The sequence below is a fragment of the Haliotis cracherodii genome, unplaced genomic scaffold (assembly GCF_022045235.1).
Source record: "Haliotis cracherodii isolate W230 unplaced genomic scaffold, xgHalCrac1.p SCAF_24, whole genome shotgun sequence".
In the NCBI taxonomy this organism is placed as follows: Eukaryota; Metazoa; Mollusca; class Gastropoda; order Lepetellida; family Haliotidae; genus Haliotis; species Haliotis cracherodii.
This window is the reverse complement of record NW_027266280.1, coordinates 4,189,663-4,212,392: the sequence shown is the minus strand read 5'-3', so window position 1 is coordinate 4,212,392 and position 22,730 is coordinate 4,189,663. Positions and strand designations below refer to the sequence as shown.

The 22,730-nt window shown below is 40.6% G+C and overlaps 2 protein-coding genes across 2 annotated transcripts; both read right to left on the bottom strand.

Moving 5' to 3' along the window:
- Positions 1–8,393: 8,393 nt before the first annotated feature.
- LOC139472175 (uncharacterized) lies at positions 8,394–9,632 on the bottom strand. Its single transcript, XM_071254551.1, has one exon. It carries the CDS (start codon positions 9,630–9,632, stop codon positions 8,394–8,396), a length of 1,239 nt encoding a protein of 412 aa, XP_071110652.1.
- A 5,276-nt stretch (positions 9,633–14,908) lies between these two features.
- LOC139472174 (probable serine/threonine-protein kinase clkA) lies at positions 14,909–16,297 on the bottom strand. Its single transcript, XM_071254550.1, has one exon. The coding sequence runs from the start codon at positions 16,295–16,297 to the stop codon at positions 14,909–14,911; it is 1,389 nt and encodes a 462-aa protein (XP_071110651.1).
- Positions 16,298–22,730: the final 6,433 nt, after the last annotated feature.

Here is a 22,730-nt window from a genome sequence, read left to right as displayed (position 1 = left end):
TTATTGCACTTATGTAGCGATGTGCATGCACGTGAGTGTGTGTGTGTGTGTGTGTGTCTGCTTGTACTAGTCCGGACTGATGCCGATTTATAGTGCTAGCTCACTGAGATACCATGCCGCAGTTTAACATCAATACACCACTCAGACACAGTATACTGACTCCGAGCCGACCAGTCCTTGTTTTATCCCCTTAATGCCGAGCGCCAGACAGGGTAACAACAAGTACCATCTTTTAACGTCCATTGGTATGACGCGGCCGGGGATCGAACCCCGGACCTTCCGCTCTCCGGGCGGACGCTCTACCTCTAGATCACGGAGGCGGTCCACAGGTAGCATGTAGGCACCTGACTACACAAACAATCCGGTATGTGAGTCTGTGAGTGAGTGAGTGAGTGAGTTTAATTAAAGTCATGTCGGCAATATTTCAGCCAAAATGTAACTTGAACAAGTTGGACAATATTCATAAAAACTGTCAACGAAGGGCGGTATAATAACTAGCAATAAATCACAGACTGACTTAAAACTAGTCGTAGAACATTAAAACTATCTGATTTTTATGATACAACACCATATAAAAATGGGGCGATAGTTCACCAGCAGAAGGTTAAGGTCACCATACAAGGGACCAAGGGGACTTACGGTACCTCTGATACCTGCATGGTTGTATGCAGTTATGCCCACATGGCTCCGTAACCAACAAAAGACGATGTCGTATTGACCAGTTGAAAGATCATTGTATAGTTTTAAAATATGTAAAATAATTCAATGAGTTAGTTAATGCCTGAAGACAAGAAAGTAAATCAGAAAAAAATGATGTTTACATGCAGACTGTCGTTGAATATATACCAAGGCTGTAAGGATAGCATTGGCCTCAGCAGTGAACATAGAGCTGTTGTCTGGTATTCCAGATGATATCATTTTGGATCCAACGACCGTGGCACTTGCTATTTAGCCACCGTCCTTGGACCCATCAGTAAAAATTGAACGGTGAGTGTCATATTTGTTTCTCAATTGTAAATATTCCTGTGGATATGCTAGTTGATTTGTGTCAGATTATAAAGCGTGTCAGTGAAATGTCTACTTCTGGCCTCACCAACTGCCAGGGAGGAGTAGACAAAAGCCGGGAAGGAGAGATAAGATCTAGATTTGCATCAGTAATATGGGATTTGAGCCGAATTCCAAGTGGTGGAACCAGCTTCGGTTTCTCCTGAAACAGATTTTCATAGAGGGGGTAGAAAACAGAGTCATAAGCAGGATAAGAGGGGTTCGAACGTAATTCAGTAATATATTGAAGAGACAATTTAGCACGGCGTTGTTTTAAGGAAGGTTCATCAGCCTCCACATAGAGGCTGTCAACCGGAGAAGTTCGAAAAGCACCAAGACATAGCCGTAGTCCTCGATGGTGGATTGAATCCAGCTTTTTAAGATTTCTCTTTCAAGCTCAAGCATACACAATTGAGCCATAGTCCCATTTAGAACGGATCAATGGTCGATATAAGTGAAAAAAGGTTTTCTGATCCCCTACCCACTTTGAATTTGAGACGACTTTTAACAAATCTAGGGCCTTCAGTCATTTTGTCTTCAGATATTTAATATGTGGCAAAAAAATTAAATGATGGTCGAAAATTAATCCAAACAATTTGGCTTCTTTTACAATCTTAATTGGAGTGCCATCTAAAAAGAGTTCAGGGTCTTTATGGGGTTTATATTTTCGACAGAAATGTATACAATTGGTCTTGGTTTGTGAAAATTTAAAGCCATTCTCAAGTGACCATTTATGTGTTTTATTAAGACACAACTGTAATTGGCGTTCAATAGTACGCATATTTTTACCACGGCATGAAATATTAAAATCATCCACAAACAATGACCCATCGGTTGAGTCATTTAATACTTTTGATAGACTATTAAATTGTTATACTAAACAATGTGACAGACAAGATGCTGCCCTGGTCCTGATTATAGTGATCCGACAGGGTTGATCCGACACGAACTTGAAATTGTCTGTCAGTTAAAGACTGCGATATAAAATAAGGCAAACGGCCTTGTAAACCAAAGTCAGGGAAATCTTTTAAAATCCCATGTTTCCATGTTGTATCGTAAGCTTTTTCAAGATCGAAAAGATCGATTCAGCATGCTGGTTATTTACAATGGAATAAATTTAATAAATGATTCCAAACGAACCAGATGGTCAATAGTACTTCTATTTTTGCGGAAACCACATTGGATATATGTAATAAGATCATTGGTTTCTAAAAAACATACAAGTCGGTAATTGACCATGCGTTCCATGGTTTTACAAACACAGCTAGTTAACGAAATAGGTCGATAGTTAGATGGATTGCTATGATCCCGGCCAGGTTTTGGTATTGGAACAACAATGGCATTGTGCCAAGAAGTAGGGAATTGGCCTGTTGTCCAAATATCATCAAAGATATTTAAAAGTGTTTCAAGACATGAATTGGGTAAGTGTTTTAGGACCTGATGGTGGATGTTATCAGCGCCTGTTGCGGTATCATGAGCTTTCCCTAGAGCGGTATTGAGCTCATGCAGTGAAAATACTTCATTATAATCCTCACATTTATCTGAATTACAATTAATTTTCTTCTTTTCTTGTCGAGGTTGATATTTCTGAAACTGAGGATTATAATTGGATGATGAAGAGTTCTAAGATAAAATTTCACCCAACTTATTTGCAATGTCATATTTATCAGTTAATATGCTAGTGGCATCTTTAAGATGATGAACACCAGAATGTGTACCCTAGCCTTTGATTTTCTGTATCATGTTCCACACCTTAGTCATTGGTGTACGGGAATTTATCCTTGATACAATGTTTTTCCAAGACTGACGACGATTTTGTTTAAAAGTACGACGAGCCTTGGCACTATTTATTTTCACATTATTTAGATTATGAACAGTAGGATGCTGGAGAAAATATTTCTCTTCCTTCTTCCTACACTTCCTTGCCTGTTTGCAATCATCATTAAACCATGGTTTGCGAATGTGTGGGCGAACGAGGACTTAGGAAGAAATGTATTAGCTATAATATTCAGTTGGTCTGAGAACAACTGAAGGGGATCAAGGACATTGATAAAAACATCAGATTCAATTTGTCAGTACAAAGTGAGTGAAATTATGGCCAGTCGACCTTATGATCTTATGGTGCTGGTGGATCATCAGTCGAGTTAATAGCTAAAAGTATTGTAGGGAAGTGATCACTTCCACAAAGGTCTTTATGAACTGACCGTTCAAATTCATTACAAATATTTGGATCTGAAAATGATAGATCAAGTGCAGAATAAGTGCCCCTAGCCGGATGTAAATAGGTGGAGGATCCATCATTAAATAGACATAAATCATTATTTGAAAGGAAGTCTTCAAGGAGTTTCCCCTTAGTGTTGGTATCAGCACTTCCCCACAGAGGGTCCGTTTAAGTCGCCCATGATGTTACATGGTTTAGGGAGGTGCTCAAACAAATCCTGAAGATCACACTGCTGAAGAGTGGAAGATGGTGAAATATATAAAGAGCAAAGTGCGAAGGTTATGTGCAAAGAAAGACAGACTGCAGCAGCTTAAAGGTTGCATTTAAGAGGAACAGGGCTATGGATGACACCCTACCTCACTAAAATAGAAGCACCACCAGTGGCTTTAACACCTTCAGGTGAAAACGAATGGTAAGAATTGTACTGACGAATATCAAATGTATCTGTATTTTTCAAGTATGTCTCTTGTAAACTAAAAGCTGATGGTTTAAAATCGTGCGACAATAATTGAAGATCACTAAAATTGGTCCTAAGTCCTCTGCAATTCCATTGTATTAAATTAAGAGAGCTGTTTATGGTGGATCAACTGGGGATCTTGAACGGGAAGCATGTCCACCGCCATGAACTGCCTGTGAGGGAGTGACCTCCATATCAAGAGGTCCAAACGCATTATGAACCGTCACAGGTGTTGACAAGGTAGAAGGTACCTCTAAATGCTGGAGAGCCTTTGCCCTTCGCAGCTGTATTTTCTCCCTTTTAGATAGATGGGCATCACCATTGACTGTTGCTGGTTTGGGGTCTGGTTTTGCTGTTGGAAAAGATGTTGTCTCAAAGGCTGGATCTACTGTCTGTGAAGATGATGTAATTAAATTGCGCTCATTGTGAGAGGTTTGAGTGAGTGAGTGAGTTAAGATTTAACGTCACATCGGCAGTATTTCAGCCATATCGTGACGAGAAGTACATTAATAATACACATAATTATACGAAATAAAAACCTGTCGACGAAGGACAGTAGAATAACTAGAATATCACAGACTTGATTTAAAACTAGTTGTGAATAATAAAAACAGTAAGCATTAATGAACATCACAATATAAAAATGGGCTAGAAATCGTCAGCAACGGAAGGGAGATCACCATACTGGGGACCATGGGGACTTACAGTACTTTTGCTTCCTGCATGGACCCCGGCAGGATTTATATCATCCCTTCAGTCACTGGCGACAGTGAACCAGTTAAGCCTTAGATTAAAATAACGAAGATACTACGTTTAAAAGCCTAGTGTGCTGAAAAATACTTCGAATGATTTGGGACTTACATACCCTCTTAGGGGGGACAATAATTTTACACTACTTCAACCCCCCTCAAGGGTACAGCCACTAACAATCTAAGTTATGAATTTCGCACTACCAATTTTTAAAACAATACATTGAACACATCAAAATTTATGAACAAGTTCTATTTCCTTTAAAAAACATAATATTAAACGAGAATTAACATCATTAAAAAGGTCCTTAATTGTTTTTACATTGAAATATTTATCCCTTGTGATGGAAAAATCAACACAGTCAAGCAGGACATGCTTGACCGTGATTCTTTCATCACAAGGGATACAAAACGGAGGATCCTCACCTTTTAGTAAATATTCATGAGTATATCTGCTGTGGCCAATACGACATCGTCGCATAATGACCTCCTCAAATCTGGACTGACAGCCCAAGAAGGTATATCCGATATTTGGTTTAATTTCATGTAATTTATTGATACCTACTTGGGCGTCCCACTTCTGTTGCATAAGATCTCGGATGTAAGATCGAATAATGGGTTTAAAATCAGTGTATGGGATCAGAAGTGGTGTCACAGATTTGTTGAGCGCTGCTTTAGCAGCAGCATCGGCCATTGTGTTACCAATGATACCAACATGGCTTGGCAACCAACAAAAGACGATGTCATATTGGCCAGTAGCAAGATCATTAAATAACTCAAGAATTTGGATTAAAAGTGGATGTTTTGAAGACATATTTTTAATTGCCTGAAGACATGAAAGAGAATCTGAAAACAGTATGAATTGTTTATGTTTAGATTGATTACTGACATATTTAAGTGCTGTAAAAATGGCGTTTGCTTCTGCAGTGAATATTGAACTGTTATCAGGTAAACGTGAAGAGATTGTTCTGGATCCAATGACAGTGGCACTAGCAACTGCGCCACCATCCTTGGATCCATCTGTAAATATAGATTTATAAGTGTCGTAAGTGTTTCTTAGTTGAAGGTATTCTTGTTGGTAAATTAATGGGTTAGTATCTGATTTCTTTAGTTTTGTTAATGTCAGGTCTACTTCTGGCTTTACCATTTGCCAAGGAGGAGATGAGAAAAGTTTAGTAGGAGCTATATCTTGGAGTTGAATATTCGAAGCTGATATTGCAGATTTTATTCTGATTCCGAGTGGTGGAGTAAGTGTTGATTTCTTATTGTAAAGATCTTCGTAGAGAGGATTAAAGACGCAATTAAAAGCTGGATTGGACTGATTAGAATATAATTTAGTGATGTATTGTAAAGATAATTTTAAACAGCGTTGTTTAAGAGAAGGCTCATCTGCTTCTATATAGAGACTGTGAATGGGAGACGTTCTAAAAGCTCCAAGGCAAAGCCTCAGGCCTTGATGATGGATGGTATCAAGTTTTTGTAAATTACTTTTGCAGGCTCCACCATAGATGATGGAGCCATAATCAAGTTTGGAACGAATTAGTGACCTGTATATGTGTATATGTGAGGGTTGTTTGATCCCCTCCCCACTTGGAATTAGAAACTACTTTCAATAAGTCGAGTGCCTTCAGGCATTTAGCTTTTAGGTATTTAATATGCGGAAGGAAAGTTAAGTGGTTATCAAAAATTAGTCCCAAGAACTTGGCCTCCTTAACAACTTTGATAGGAGTGCCATTCAGAAATAGTTCAGGGTCCTTATGTGGCTTATATTTTCTGCAGAAATGTATACAATTAGTTTTTGATTTGGAAAATTTAAACCCGTTTTCTAAACACCACTTGTTAATTTTATTAAGACATAATTGTAATTGCCTTTCTATTGTGTGCATATTTTTACCCTGACAAGATAGATTAAAATCATCCACAAAAAGTGATCCATCAACTGAATCATTTAAAACTTTTGAGAGACTATTTATTTTAATACTAAACAAAGTGACAGACAAAATACTGCCTTGTGGGACACCCTGATCCTGATTATAATGATCAGACAGGGTTGTACCCACTCGGACTTGAAATTGCCTGTCCGTTAAAAACTGTGATATATAATGAGGCAAACGGCCTGTTAATCCAAAATCATGAAGATCTTTTAAAATACCATGTTTCCATGTTGTATCGTAAGCTTTTTCTAAATCGAAAAAGATCGATACAGCATGTTGTCCATTTACAATGGAATTTTTAACGAATGATTCTAAACGCACTAAATGATCGATAGTACTTCTGTTCTTCCGGAAACCACATTGTATATTGGTAAGAAGATTATTCGTTTCCAAGTACCACACTAATCGATTATTTACCATGCGTTCCATAGTTTTACAAACGCAGCTAGTGAGAGATATAGGTCGGTAATTTGATGGATCAGAATGATCCCGCCCAGGTTTGGGAATGGGGATAACAATGGCATTATGCCATGAAGCTGGAAACATCCCAGATGTCCAAATATCATCGAATATATTTAACATAGTTTCAAGGCATGATTCGGGCAAGTGTTTCAGCAGCTGATAATGAATATTATCAGCGCCTGCTGCTGTATCATGAGCTTGCCCTAAGGCAGTATATAGCTCAAGTAGTGAAAATACCTCATTGTAATCTTCACCATTATCAGATGTAAAATTAACTTTTTTCTTTTCCTGTTGGAGCTGATATTTTTGAAATTCAGGATCGTAATTAGATGAAGAAGAATGATGAGATAAAGTTTCACCAATGCTATTGGCAATAGCAGATTTATCAGTTAACAAAGTATCGCCATCCTTCAGATGGTTAACTGTAGAATTTGATCCCTTGCCTTTGATCATTTTGATCATGTTCCATACCTTGGACATAGGGGTACGAGAGTTAATTTTTGAGACATAAGTCTGCCAGGATTGACGTTTCTTTTGCTTAAATAGACGTCTTGCCTTGGCATTTGAAATTTTAACAGTATTTAAATTATGGACAGTGGGATGTTTACGGAAGTACTTCTCCGCCTTCTTACGACATTTCCTAGCTTGTTTGCAATTAGCATCAAACCATGGTTTACGAACACGTGGGTTGACAGAGGACTTAGGTATTGATTCATTAGCAATTTCATTCAGTTGATCTGAAAACAACTGAATCGGGTCAGTAACATTCTGAAAAGACGTAGGTTTTAATTTATCTTTGCATAAAGATTGAAATAAAGGCCAATCAGCCTTCAAAAAATTCCATCGAGGTGAAGGTGGATCATCAGCGGGATTAATGGGCTTAAGCACCGTGGGGAAATGGTCACTCCCACAGAGGTCATCATGGACGCACCATGAGAATTCATTTAACAAAACTGAATCCGTCAAAGACAGATCTAAAGATGAATAGGTACCAGTAGCAGGGTGTAAGTAAGTGTCGGAGTCGTCATTAAAAATGCAAAGATCGTTGTCGGAAACAAAATCCTCGATCACTTTTCCCTTTTGATTAATGGTTGAACTTCCCCATAGAGGATTATGCCCGTTTAGATCACCCATGATGACACAGGGCTTTGGGAGCTGGTCGTATAGTTTTTGTAGATCATTACGCTGAAGATTTGAAGAAGGAGGAATGTATAAGGAACAAAGTGTGAAGGCAATATGCAGTGTAAGTCTAACTGCAACTGCTTGCAGAGTCGAGTCAAGCGGAACAGGACTGTCAACAACGCCCCGCCGCACTAGAATAGAAGCACCTCCAGTAGCTTTATCTCCTGGAGGAGAGAAGGAATGATATGAACTATATTTCTTTAAATCAAACTTATCTGTATTTTTAAGGTACGTCTCTTGTAAACAAATTGCTGATGTATTTAAATCACTTGTTAATAACTGCAGTTCATGAAAATTATGCCTAAGTCCTCTGCAATTCCATTGCATTATATTAGACAATTGAGTCATGGTGGCTCAATTGGAGATCGCTCGCGTGAATGTGAGGAGGAACTACTCCCCCGCCTGTCCTGTGAGGACAGAGTAACCTCCATGTCCAGAGGCCCAAAGGAGTTCTGTAAAGGAACCTCTGAAGGTGAAGGGACAATAGGTGGCTGTTTTCTACTCAATTTCTTTTTCTCTTTTTTTTTCAGATTTGCAGGTTGTTTCCCAGACGTTTGGGATTGTGTCTCAGACTGAATCTCAGTCTGAGATCCTGAACTTGATTGACTGATGGCAGGAATAGGTGTGGAAATAGTGGAATTTGGAATTGTAGCAACAGGTTGTTCTGACTTGACCCATGTCAAGTCAGTCTGACACGAAATAGATGATGATGTTACGGGGCGTGAGACTGCAGCGGAGTAAGAAATAGTTGAAGTAGTTGTGGTCTGATCTTTCAATAGTTTCTTTGCATCCAGGTAGGGTATGTTCCTTTCACATTTCAGTTTCATTATTTTAGATTCAATCTGCCATACAGGGCAAGATTTAGATGAAGCAACATGTGGGCCAGAACAGTTTGCACATTTCAAATCATCTTCGCAGTCAGTGCTCTCATGGTTGGCACCGCAACGATGACAAACAACCGAGTTTCGACAGGATTTAGAGCCATGACCAAAACGCTGACACTTGTAGCATCGGAGCGGATTGGGGACATACACATCCACTCCGATGTGGAAGTAACCTGCTTTAATTGACTGGGGAAGGGTTGTACGAGCAAACGTCATTAGATACGTATTTGTATTGGTGATGACACCGTCCTTCTTGAAAGTAAAACGTTTAACTGCAGTAACAGCCTGGTCTTCCAACTCCGTAGCGATTTCTTCTTCAGACATGTCGGACAGACAACGAGCCCTGTCACGAACAATGCCTCGACAAGAATTTAATGTTCTGTGCACAGACACAACAACCTCAAGATTGGCAAATGTAGAGATAGATAAAAGATTGAGAGATTGCTGTCTCCGTGCACACTCCACAAGAAGCGAACCACTACGGAGACGGGTGACGTTCTTGACTTCACCGCAAATCCCAGACACAGCCTTAGAAACAGCAAAAGGATTCAATTTGATAGGTAAGTTATCAGTAGCCTCAATCACCAGGAATTTTGCCCAGGAATCAATAGTTTGCGAAAGATTTCCGGTTGAAATTTCAATTTCCTCTAGACGTCTCTTTTTTTCATTACGAGATGAACCAGATTGTGGGAGAGCCATGGTGAAAAGAAAATGATTCAGCACCCCTGTTCCCCACCCCCCATCGAGTGTCAACAAGGACGGTGTTATATTGCACCGGATATCCAGGATGCAAACACCAGGGATACAGGGATGGTATACTCCAGCAAATATGACGTGAATAGCTATATTTATCTACCAGATGTAGTGCCAGGAAGGTTCAGTCCATGACAAGAAACTGGAGACATACAGAATACAGAGGTCAACATCACCAGATTGGCCCATGAGCCACCGCCTTCTGGCGTAAGACTCTAGGCAATTTATTCCATCAAAAATTGGTAATTCATACAAAGTATGCATGGCCAAGTCCAAAATATACATTATAATACAACACAGGAGTGCATATACAATATTACGTACAGGGCCTGGCATGACCAGCCGATTGATAAGACCGGGCCCATCTTACCACCCGTCTAGGCGAAGTAAGGGTCGAAGTAGTGTGTTGGGCAAAGGAACACAGTTCCAGGAACCAGTGCCCTCAACTACCAGACTCCCGTCCTCCGCCGACACAGGGACGCAACCCACGGCAAACAGGTTGCCCATTTTAGTCGCCTCATACGACCAGCAATGGGAGGCTGTGGAAATATTCTGCCCCGGTTCCACACGGGGGAAGAGCTATTAGCACTACCCAGCACTCACCACGAGGAGGTTGCTCTTCACGAGTGCCTGTGAGAGGTTTGAGTTCATTAGTGAGTGAGAGTTCATTAACAATCATCTGCTCATTTGTCACCCAAGTAACGGCTGTCTGGCATGAGGTGGAAACTTTCGTAACAGGAGCTGAAGCAGAGGTAGAAACAGCAGCAGAATATGTTCGAGTGGAAGGAACTTGAGACTGTGTGGGTATAAGTATTTTGGCTTCATAGTAAGAGAGGTTATTAGTAATTTTGATTTTAAGAATCTTTGATTCCAGTTCAAAATTTGGTCAGGATTTAGATGATGCCATATGTTCACCATTGCAGTTGGACCATTTGATATCTCTTGTGCACTTGGTGCTCTCCTGAGGCCCGACCTCTACTGGGAACATCGGAGTGGATTGGGTACATATAGCTCCACTCCGATGTTGAAGTTACAAGCTTTAATAGAATGTATAAGATACGTATTTGTTTTGATAATGCTTGTGTCCTGTTTTCTTGTGAAACGTTTCACAGCAGTAACTCCTTGTTTCACTTCATTCACATGTCTTCCTCTGTCCTATATGCCAGACAACGAGCTCGGTCACGGACGATACCTCTGCAAGACTTCAGTGCTCTGTGACAGTAACCTGAGTGTTAACAAATTGCTTTAATCCTAACAGGTTAACGGATTGCTGCCTCCTGCACATTCCACAAGTAGTGAACCAGAACGAAGCCGTGTGACGTTCTTCACCTCTCCACAGACACCTGTGATGCCCTAAGAGATAGCAAAGGGATATAATTTCAGTGGACTTCCGTCCGCATTTTCGATGACCAAGAATCTTGGCCAAGAATCTGGAATTGTTGGAGATACTTCATCATCAGAAGACAGAGAAAGATGTCTACGTTTATTAGTCTTTGAACCAGAGGGTGTGTTGGTAGCCATGGTAATTTAATAATGTTCAGCACCCCTACTCTCTACCCGTCAACAAGGACGATATTGCAGTGGCTGCCAGGATGCAACACCAGGGCTACAGAGGTGGTATATTCCAGCAAATGCAACACGAATATCTACATTTGTCTACCAAAAGAAATGTCTAGCTGGCTCGGCACATGAGAGTAGATCTGTCTTGGTTGTGGTACAGGGACATTTGACAGCAATTCCCATCATGAATCGAATTCTTCAACCTCACTTTCTTCCAATCATTGGCCATCAGAAGGAGATGTTTTAACAGGACAACGCTTCACCGCACACATACCGTGTCACAGTAGACTACCTTCATAATGCCAACATCAACGCTTTGCCCTGGTCGTCGAGATCTCCAGATTTCAACTCAATCGAACACCTCTGGGATGAACTCAATCGACGTGTACGTCAACGCCAGAACACGCTGCACACACTCCCACAACCGGCCAACGTGTTACATGCAGAATGGCGCAGAATTCCGCAGGACAGAATTCGAACACTTATCCAGTCAGTGCCGAGGAGAGCCGTGATTGCTGCCCGGGGCGGTCACAAGAGACACTGAGTTCAGTACAACCTTGCGTCTGTATGTGACATGAAAATGAACAGTTTTCAATGCCTTTGTACAACGACAACATGTGACTATTGAGCTCCAAAATTTCATATTTGTATCTATACTGAACAACAAAAGTTCCTGTGACATTGAATTAGATTTAATGCAAAGTTATGTTTTTACCAAATCTGAAACAATTTCGGTTTGCAACAGATAAAAGACTCATGTAAGTGTTCAAATGCGTGATTTCATAAAAAAACCATGAAAATGCCAAAATGTCAATTTACAAATCAATAGCGTGTGTGTCCACCTCTGGTTGCGATGCCAGCAACAAATCTTCGTCTCATGGAATGGACCAGGCGTGGCACAAAGTCCTTTGGGATATCTGTCCATATCTGCTGGAGCATGTTTCGAAGTGCCTGGAGTGTCTGTGGAATACGTGGTAGACGTCGAAGGCGCCGATCCATCTCATCCGACATGTGCTCGATTGGTGAGAGATCAGGGGAGCGAGCCGGCCAGGGGATGACATTCACTTTGTTTTGTTGAAGAGAATCCTGAACAAGTCGAGCAATATGAGGCCGGGCGTTGTCATGTTGAAAGGTAATGCCTGGGACATGACGACGCAAAACCGGTAGAACAACAGGGCCGATGATCTCGTTGTGGTAGCGCTGTCTATTGAGATTTCCCACTACCACTATCAAACGGGTCCTCTGTCTTGCTGTAATCCCAACCCAAACCACAACGCTGCCGCCCCAGAACCGATCTTCTTCCTTGACACAATGATTGACGTAACGTTCACCTCGACGTCGTTACACTCGAATCCGTCCATCGCTGTGGCTGAGGTGAAAACGAGACTCGTCAGTGAATAGAACTTGTCCCCACTGCATAGACGCTGTCTGCACTACAGTTGACGTGGTCGACGGTGGCTTCCTGTCAAAATGGGACGTCTGGCGATAATCCCTGCACATCTGAGGCCACTATGTACGGTTTGTGAAGATATTCGTCGAAGGCCAGGGATGCTTCTTGCAGTCACTGTTGCTGGCTGGAATCGATTTCGTAGGTGTGTTGTTCAAATCCAGTTGTCTTGTCGATTATTGTTTACGCGTGGCCCGCCACTCCGAGGATGGTCTCTGACTTCATTCGTCTGTTGCCAACGTTGCTATAAACATCAAGTGGTGTTTCTGAGGACGTTAAATTGTCTTGCCCCATCACGTTGACTCGATCCTGCTTCAAGCATACCAATGGCTCGAAGACGCTCATTTTCGGACAGGCGTGGCATTTTGTAATGTTGAATAATTGCGTAATTTTGTTGTTTTTCTGAGTGGTTGTTGTCAGCACGATGCTAAACAATGCATATGGAATCCCGTTAACGCATATGTTTTTATACTCATTCTTGGGTAGTGAAATGCATGGGGCTTGCATAAAAGTCAACTTTTGCATGGAATGCATACTTTTCTGTAGCAGTTGCGTTTTTTGTGACTTCATTCCATACATGTACTACAATATTGAAAACCAAACTTTACTTGTTTGAAAAATACAGTAAAATATTGGTGTCACAGGAACTTTTGTTGTTGAGTATATGATATTAAATTAAATGTAGCTACTTTATTAGGTGCAATAAATTTACTAAAACTCTACCTGTGCGTTTTTTCTTTTTAGAAGAGTGCATTTTCTCGTTATATCAAATTTATTACACAAACTCGAAATTTCGATTTTATTCTCCCTATTTCAATTAATTTCTCGAACTTTTTTCTCGAGTATTTTTCGTTAATTCGACTGCTTTCAGGTTATTTCAAGTTTATATAAAATTCGTAATTTGATTATGTTTTCGTTTTTCAAGGTTATTTAAAAAACTCGAAATTTCGATTTTTTTTCTCTTGCTATTTCAATTATTATCTCGAAATAATGATATTTCTCTCGTTAATTCGATTATTTTCTGGTTATTTGAGGTTTTATTTCAAGGCTCGAAATTTCGAGTAATGAGAAAACTGTAATTTCGCGAAAATAATGGAAATAACGAGAAAATAATCAAAGCAACGAGAAATAAACTTGAAATAACGAAAACATAACCGAAATGAGAGTTATCAAAGTAGCGAGAAAAAAATCGAAATTTCGAGTTTTTGAGATAAGCTTGAAATAACGAGAATATATTCAAAGTACGAGTCAAAGTCAAAGAGAGAAAAATCTAGTTATTTCGAGAAAGAAATTGAAATAACGAGATAATAATCGAATTAACGAGAAATAATACGAAAATTCGCGAACTAATTAAATAACGATAAGATACTTGTAATTTTGAGAAAATAATTGAAATAATGAGCTCAAAAATCAAAATTCGAGTTTTTGAAATAAGCTTGAAATGACGTGAAAATAATCAAAATTACGATTAAATATCATACATATACGTGTACATATCTATAAATCTACTGATCTACATACATTGCAATAAGTTTTATTTAGTTATCTTGACCATAATCCCGTATGAACCTTAGCGCTACAAGTTTACAAGGTTGTAACTTAAATTCCAAGACTTTATCGTATCCATCAAATACTGAATAGTTTTCTCCTTTATCTTTGTGGTTCATGTGTACCTGTTGTTGGGCTGAACATAACACTACAGTGGCAGATGGTGGGTTTCACAGAGGTACCATCCGAACTGTGATGTTGGCTACACCCTGAACAATGGAGCATTGAATTTGTTGTTGAACCTCATCTAGTACTTGTCAACCCCAAATCAGACAGGAAAAACAGACCAGTAACTGACACACTGACAGAATGCAGGTAACTGATTTATTTCAATAAATTCATATTCTCCATTTTATTAACAAACATATATCACTAAAATATGCATTAAACTGCAAACAATACAGTACACTGTTTTGCAAAAACAACAACATTCTTCTCAGCAGATATGTTTTATCAATTGAATTCAACATATTTACAAGAGCAGAATTTAAACAGTTCACTTTCTGTCAAATAAATATAATAACATTCGTTTAAAAAACACAATATATTGTGTATAGTAGCAAAGTCAAGTGAAATTTACTAAATATACGTAAATTGCCTTACAGAAATATCAAAGTGAAACACTGAGACCTTGACCATCTAAAATCCTTGACTGACTACCTATAAGTTACCTCGTTTGCAGACCACAGAAGACTGAAGCTGTCATGTTGGTCCAGTTCCTGTAGCCACTCCTGTTGGTCCAGTTCCTGTAGCCGCTCCTGTTGGTCCAGTTCCTGTAGCCACTCCTGTTGGTGCAGTTCCTGTAGCCGCTCCTGTTGGTCCAGTTCCTGTAGCCACTCATGTTGGTCCAGTTCCTGTAGCCACTCTTGTTGGTGCAGTTCCTGTAGCCACTCATGTTGGTCCAGTTCCTGTAGCCACTCCTGTTGGTCCAGTTCCTGTAGCCACTCTTGTTGGTGCAGTTCCTGTAGCCACTCATGTTGGTCCAGTTCCTGTAGCCACTCATGTTGGTCCAGTTCCTGTAGCCACTCTTGTTGGTGCAGTTCCTGTAGCCACTCATGTTGGTCCAGTTCCTGTAGCCACTCCTGTTGGTCCAGTTCCTGTAGCCGCTCCTGTTGGTCCAGTTCCTGTAGCCACTCCTGTTGGTGCAGTTCCTGTAGCCGCTCCTGTTGGTCCAGTTCCTGTAGCCACTCATGTTGGTCCAGTTCCTGTAGCCACTCTTGTTGGTGCAGTTCCTGTAGCCACTCATGTTGGTCCAGTTCCTGTAGCCACTCTTGTTGGTGCAGTTCCTGTAGCCACTCATATTGGTCCAGTTCCTGTAGCCACTCTTGTTGGTCCAGTTCCTGTAGCCACTCCTGTTGGTCCAGTTCCTGTAGCCACTCCTGTTGGTGCAGTTCCTGTAGCCACTCATATTGGTCCAGTTCCTGTAGCCACTCATGTTGGTCCAGTTCCTGTAGCCACTCATGTTGGTCCAGTTCCTGTAGCCACTCTTGTTGGTGCAGTTCCTGTAGCCACTCATGTTGGTCCAGTTCCTGTAGCCACTCTTGTTGGTCCAGTTCCTGTAGCCACTCCTGTTGGTCCAGTTCCTGTAGCCACTCTTGTTGGTGCAGTTCCTGTAGCCACTCATATTGGTCCAGTTCCTGTAGCCACTCTTGTTGGTCCAGTTCCTGTAGCCGCTCCTGTTGGTCCAGTTCCTGTAGCCACTCATGTTGGTCCAGTTCCTGTAGCCACTCTTGTTGGTGCAGTTCCTGTAGCCACTCATATTGGTCCAGTTCCTGTAGCCACTCTTGTTGGTCCAGTTCCTGTAGCCACTCCTGTTGGTCCAGTTCCTGTAGCCGCTCCTGTTGGTCCAGTTCCTGTAGCCACTCCTGTTGGTCCAGTTCCTGTAGCCACTCCTGTTGGTGCAGTTCCTGTAGCCACTCTTGTTGGTCCAGTTCCTGTAGCCACTCTTGTTGGTCCAGTTCCTGTAGCCACTCTTGTTGGTCCAGTTCCTGTAGCCACTCCTGTTGGTCCAGTTCCTGTAGCCGCTCCTGTTGGTCCAGTTCCTGTAAACCCTCATGTTAGACTCATGTTTGTCATCCTCGATTTATCATTCTCAATGTATCATCAACGATTTATCATTCTCAATGTATCATCCACGATTTAACACCCGCGATTTATCATTCTCGATTTATCTTCCACGATTTATCATTCTCGATGTATAATCCATGACTTATCATTCTCGATTTGTCATTTTCTGTATCATCCACGATTTATCATTCTCAATGTATCATCCTCAATTTATCATTCTCGATGTATCATTCTCGATTTATCACCTTTGATTTTCTATGGTTTGTGTTGTTGCAGTATATATATGATTCGTAGACACATGCTCATGATATAGTCGGAATAGCACGGCGTTTGGAAGAGATTTCTTAGCAATATGGAAAGGGCCGGTTTTGTCACTTTTATTTTCATCAAGTAATATGTGTGTAGTGACTGAATTGACTCATATGGAGTAGAGTGCCGATACGTTTTCCAAATCTGCTCATAAACCTTGGACTCACACCCATTTAACCATGGGAATGTACCGCTCGCGCAGCCACGGACGTCTTGTAAGTATCCTGTTTGCATGTACATATTTTATAGATAGCGTACCACAACAATAACAGAACATTAATTGAATGATATTTGAAAGATATTCTTCTTCAATCGAAGTCAATTAAGGGTTTCCAATTGATTTCTCTTCGCTCATTAAAATTGGCTCCACATCGTTCGCAAAGGGATAAACAAGACACAAGTGCGAGGTTGTTCGTGCATCAACACACCGGTGTCACCCCAATCAGGTCTTTACAGCTGCTGCCAATAACGTTTGTAGGTGTTAATAAAAGCGACAAAACCCTTTCCCTAACCAATAGCAATCTCTCGTTAGAGCAGAATCCATTGTACGATTCCGACTATATCACGAGCATGTATTAATTAATCACTACCGAAGAGTGATTATACCAGGTGTTAGGGAAAAGGTGAACGTGCCCGCCACAAAAAACACACGCACGCACGCACCACTAAGTTGCGAGAGTTGCGGATGCTGCCGGATGGTGCACACATAAGCATCTTCGTTTAGTGCCTTGTAGCAAACTGGATATTTCTGTAGTGCAAGGGACGAATAAACAGCTATCCCGACAGAGTATGTTTGTGTTCAAACCACTGAACTAACATCACTTATGAGACAATCCGTTGGAGGGGATAGGGGATGCTTGGCCATGGGTTAGATACACTGCTTTGTTTGTTTGTTGTTTAACGCCGCACTCAGCAATATTCCAGCTTTATGGCGGCGGTCTGTAAATAATCGAGTCTAGACCAGACAATCCAGTGATTGACATCATGAGCATCGATCTTCGCAAGTGTGATACGATGACATCCATCAACCAAGTCAGCGAGCTTGACCACCCGATCCCGTTAGTCGCCTCTGAGGACAAGCATTGTCGCCTTTACGGCTAGCATGGGTTGCTGAAGACCTATTCTACCCCGGATCTTCAAGGGTATAGAGACCCTCCTCCAAAACACAAATTGTTTGTACGTGTAAGGTGAGTGAGTGAGTATGATTTTACGCTGCTTATAGCAATATTCCAGCAATATCACGACGGGGGACACCAGAAATTGGCTCCACACATTGTACCCATGTCGGGAATCGAACCCGGGTCTTCGGCGTGACGAGCGAACGTATTAACCACTAGGCCTCCCGACCGCTCCTAAAGACATGAAGTAGTAGGTGGTTTGCATGACCACACGCATACACCAGCCAGTGGAATGGTAGACGTGTCAAAGGTGATATGTACATTTAAGATTTCTTGAGGGCAATTGCTAGCACTCATAACGAGTCGTTTTAAAATATGAAATCAAGAATAAAGAGTGAAGTATTAAATAATGAAATGAAGTACGAATAATCTCGAACATCAATTACTGATAATCAGTTATAACCAACTTGTTTCATCCTTTGAGTTCAAACAGCAATAAGATAACACAACGAATGCCACCAGGGATAAAGTTTATTTCATATCGCGAAAGTGCGATAAAAGACGTTTGGTCATTCTTCACGTGGAGTTCAATCAATATTTTTCCCCATGCCAAGAAGGCTCCAGCCTATAGTATAATAACCAGAGGCTTCATCGATTTCCTCAAATTCATGAAAGATGAACATAACAAATATCCTAACATTACACGCTACTCTCAGTTGTCATCAATATTAAGAATTTTTGACTGATCAAGTATCCATTTTAGAAATTTATTTTCTTACATCAACATACAAAAGACAAACAACTGAAGTAGAACATATACTCATTTTTAAAATGAGCCAAACTGTACAACTTACAAATCCTGTTTTCCCTTAACGTTCCAGCATGTCTACCTGTCTCAATGAGTGAGTGAGTGAGGTTTTACGCCGCTTTTAGCAATATTCCAGCAATATCACGAGGACACCAGAAATGGGCTTCACACATTGTACCCATGTCGGGAATCGAACCCGGGTCTTCAGGGTGACGAGCTAACGCTTTAACCACTAGGCTACCCGACCGCCCCTGTCTCAATGAAGAGACTCTTGCATAAAATGGCACTCATGAAGAGCAACCTCCACGTGGTGAGTGCTGGGTAATGCCAATCGCTCTTCCCCTGTGTGGACCCGGGGTAGAATGTGTCCTCAACACCCCATTGCTTGTCGTATGAGGTGACTAAATTGGACAACCCGTTTGCCGTGGGTTGCGCCCCGGGGTCGGTGGAGGACCGGATTCTGGTGGTTGAGGGATCTGGAACCAGGAACAGTGTTCCTTTGCCCAACACACCACTTTGACCCTGACTTCGCCTAAACGGGTGGTCTTTCATATGGTTTGACACTGTACATTTACGTTTTGAATAGTCTTCTGATCGTAGAGTTGTTTAGATACTTGCCTAGAGCATATACCTAGAAGGCGGTGGCTCATGGGCCAATCTGGTTGATCTTTTGATCCTCTGGAGTATACCATTCCTGTATCCCTATGGTGTTAGTTTGCTGGAACTCCGCTTACATATGACATCGCCCTTGTTGGGCTCTGTGGCGGGCAAGGACCAGGTTTGCTGAATAAATACATATACAACCATGGGTAAACACAATCCAAAAAAACCAAAATGGCAATTATCAGAATCTGATACTGAACTCGATTCATCTGATGATGAAACACTGACGAGATTATTGTATTCCGAAAGGGATACTTGGTTTCGTTTTCTGGCCATTGAAGCTAAGGGTGACCCTACTCTAGCTTTGTATTCACCATTTTTTATGGAAAAAGGACTCAAGGGTAAAGCTGGTGAGTTGAAGGATGTTAAAAAATTACGTTCTGAAGCGCTTTTAACTGAATGTACTCGGAAAACACAAGCTATCAATCTCATGACATCAACTAAGTTGGTTGATATACTCGTTATGTGTACTGCTCATAAGACCTTAAATTTCAGCAAGGGCATAATCCGAGACTGCGATCGTATAGTAGTCTGGCTGAAGAAATTATTAATGAAACTGTGTCTGAACTTCGGAGTCAAGGTGTCATTGGGGCCAAAAGATTTACATATCATAAAGATGGCCGTGTTTTTCAATCGAACACATATCTTTTGCCTTTGACAGAACAGTTCTACCAAGTTCATTTAAAGTTAGTTGTTTCTCCATGCCTGTGGACCTCTACACTCCACGACCTACTCGTTGACTTAAATGTCAAAAGTTTGGACATGGGCAGAATTCATGCACAAGTAAAGCTACTTGCTTCAGATATGGTCAACTTGCTCATAATGGTAACATCTGTACCCAGCCTCTAAAATGCTACCATTGTCAGGGTGATCACATGTCTTCCTCCACTGACTGCAGTGAAAACAAGTCTGTTGTGCAGAAAATTAAATATGAACAAAACGTCAGCTACTTTGATGCTAGGAAACAGGCAAAATAAGTCGCATCTGCGAACATAACGGGGCATTCGTATGCTTCTGTTGTTAACACTGTTCCAGCAGTTAAAACCGCAACAGTTCACTGTCAGACAGATCTCTCATGGACAGTTGGCGAAACACCAAAGCTTGTTAGTGAAGCTATTTAACATCCTACAAAGTTACTATTCCAAAATCTACCCAGGAAGCATCCACATAAACAGCATCAGAAACCATACCAAAAGCTAGATCATCAAATATTATTGAGTCAAAAAAAGAAAAATCAATCTGAACAAGTGTCAAAAGCACTCAAGGATTCTGTGCAGCTCTACAACAAGTATAGGCTGCTCGAGGACATGGATACAGAAGTATCCCCACCCATGAGTACTAGAGGTCATACACGTGGCCACTCTCCAGAAAAGAAAGTCAGGAGTCGTTCTCCTGTTAGCCCCACCTTAATGAATAACAATAATTTCTTTATTCAGTGGAATTGCAGAGGTCTCATGACCAATTTTAATGATTTACACCTACTAATACAAGATTACAGGCCGTCAGCACTCTGTGTCAAAGAGACATATCTTAAACATACAGACAAATTTGACCTGAGACAGTATAACTCTCATCATTCTTTTTCCCCTCCGGGTGATAAAGCGACTGGAATCTGTACTGTTTTAGTTAGATGAACAGCACCATGAATTGCGTTCTGCCTAACTACTAATCATCAGGCTGTTGCTATACGTCTTACATTGAACATCGCATTTACCTTGTGCTCTTTATATATACCACCTTCAACTGTTCTTCAAAGGTCTGATGTTCAGAATCTTTATGATCAGCTCCATAAGCCTTGTATCATCATTGGCGATTTAAAGGGGCATAACCCACTGTGGGGAAGTACAAGTACAAACAATAAGGGCAATATCATTGAAGATTTTATTTCTGATAACACTTTATGTCTCATTAATGACGATTCAAACACCTGTTTACATCCTGCCAGCGGAACATATCCTGCCCTAGACCTGAAACTTACTGATACATCTGTTTACAATGAATTTGAATGGTCTGTACAAGACCTTTGTGGAAGTGATCACTTCCCTACTGTCCTAAAAGCTATAAAACCAGATGATAACCCCTCTTCTTCACGGTGGAATTTCACAGGCTAACTGGCCCTTGTATAAAACATTATGTAAAGAAAAATTGAAACCTGACAATTTCAGGAATGTCCCAGATCCAATCCAGTTGTTTCGGGTCAACTAAATAGTATTGCTGACAAAACAACTCCTAAGTCCTCTGCAAATCCTCATGTTTGTAAACTATGGTTTACCAATGAATGCAAACAAGCAAGAAAGCAGAAAAAATACTTCCACAAACATCCTACTGTTCACAACCTAAATAATGTTAAAGTTACTTGTGCCAAAGTACGACAGGCTTATGAACAAAATAAGCGCCAATCATGGAGGAATCATGTCTCAAAAATTAATTCACGCGCACCCATGTTAAAGGTGTGGAACATGGTTAAAAAATTAAAAGCAAGTCGTCTGTTAACCATCTCAAAGAATAATAGCTGATCATTCTGCCATTGAAAATAAACTTGGTGAAACTCTTGGCAAGCATTCTTCATCAACAAATTATGTCCCTGAGTTTCAGAGAAATAAGAAACAACAGGAAAAGTAAAAGGTTTATCTTGATTCACGTAATGGTGAAGATTACAATGAAGTATTTTCATTGCATGAGCTACTATGACTCTTGAGCAAACTCATGATACTGCTGCAGGGGATGATAATATCCATTATCAGTTACTCAAGCATTTGCCTGAATCATGTCTTGAGACACTTCTAGATATTATTTTACCAAATATGGACTTCAGGGCATTTTCCTCCCTATACCAAAACCTGTCCGGGATCATATGGATCCTTCTAATTACCGCCCTATCTCTTTAACCAGTTGCGTTTGCAAAACTATGGAACGAATGGTGAACAATAGATTAGTTTGGTATCTGGAAAGTAATAATCTTTGTACCAATATTCTATGTGGTTTCCGCAAAAATCAGAGTACTATTGATCATTCAGTACGATTGGAATCCTTTGTTAAAAACGTCATAGCTTATAAACAACACGTGGTATCAATTTTCTTTGATCTTTAGAAAGCCTATGATACTACCTGGAAGCATGGTATTTTAAAGGACTGACATAATTTTGGCTTGAGAGGTCGTTTACCTCATTTTATATCACAATTTTTATCAGACAGGCAATTTCAAGTCCGAGTGGGTTCAACCCTGTCTGATCATTTTAATCAGGATCAGGGTGTCCCCCAAGACAATATTTTGTCTGTCACTTTATTTAGTATTAAAATAAATAGTTTCGAAGGTTTAAGGTGATTCAGTTGATGGATCACTTTTCATGGATGATTTTAATATATCTTGTCGTGGTAAAAATATGCGTGCAATAGAGAGACAGTTACAAATCTGCCTAAACAAAATTCACAAGTGGTCTCTTCAAAACGGGTTTAACTTTTCTACATAAAAAAAATAATTGTATACATTTTTGCAAAAAATATAAGCCACATCAGGACCCTGA

Excerpts from the sequence above, each read along its gene's own strand:
- LOC139472175 (XM_071254551.1), bottom strand. The coding sequence starts at position 9,632 with ATGGCTCTCCCACAATCTGGTTCATCTCGTAATGAAAAAAAGAGACGT.
- LOC139472174 (XM_071254550.1), bottom strand. The coding sequence starts at position 16,297 with ATGAGGGTTTACAGGAACTGGACCAACAGGAGCGGCTACAGGAACTGG.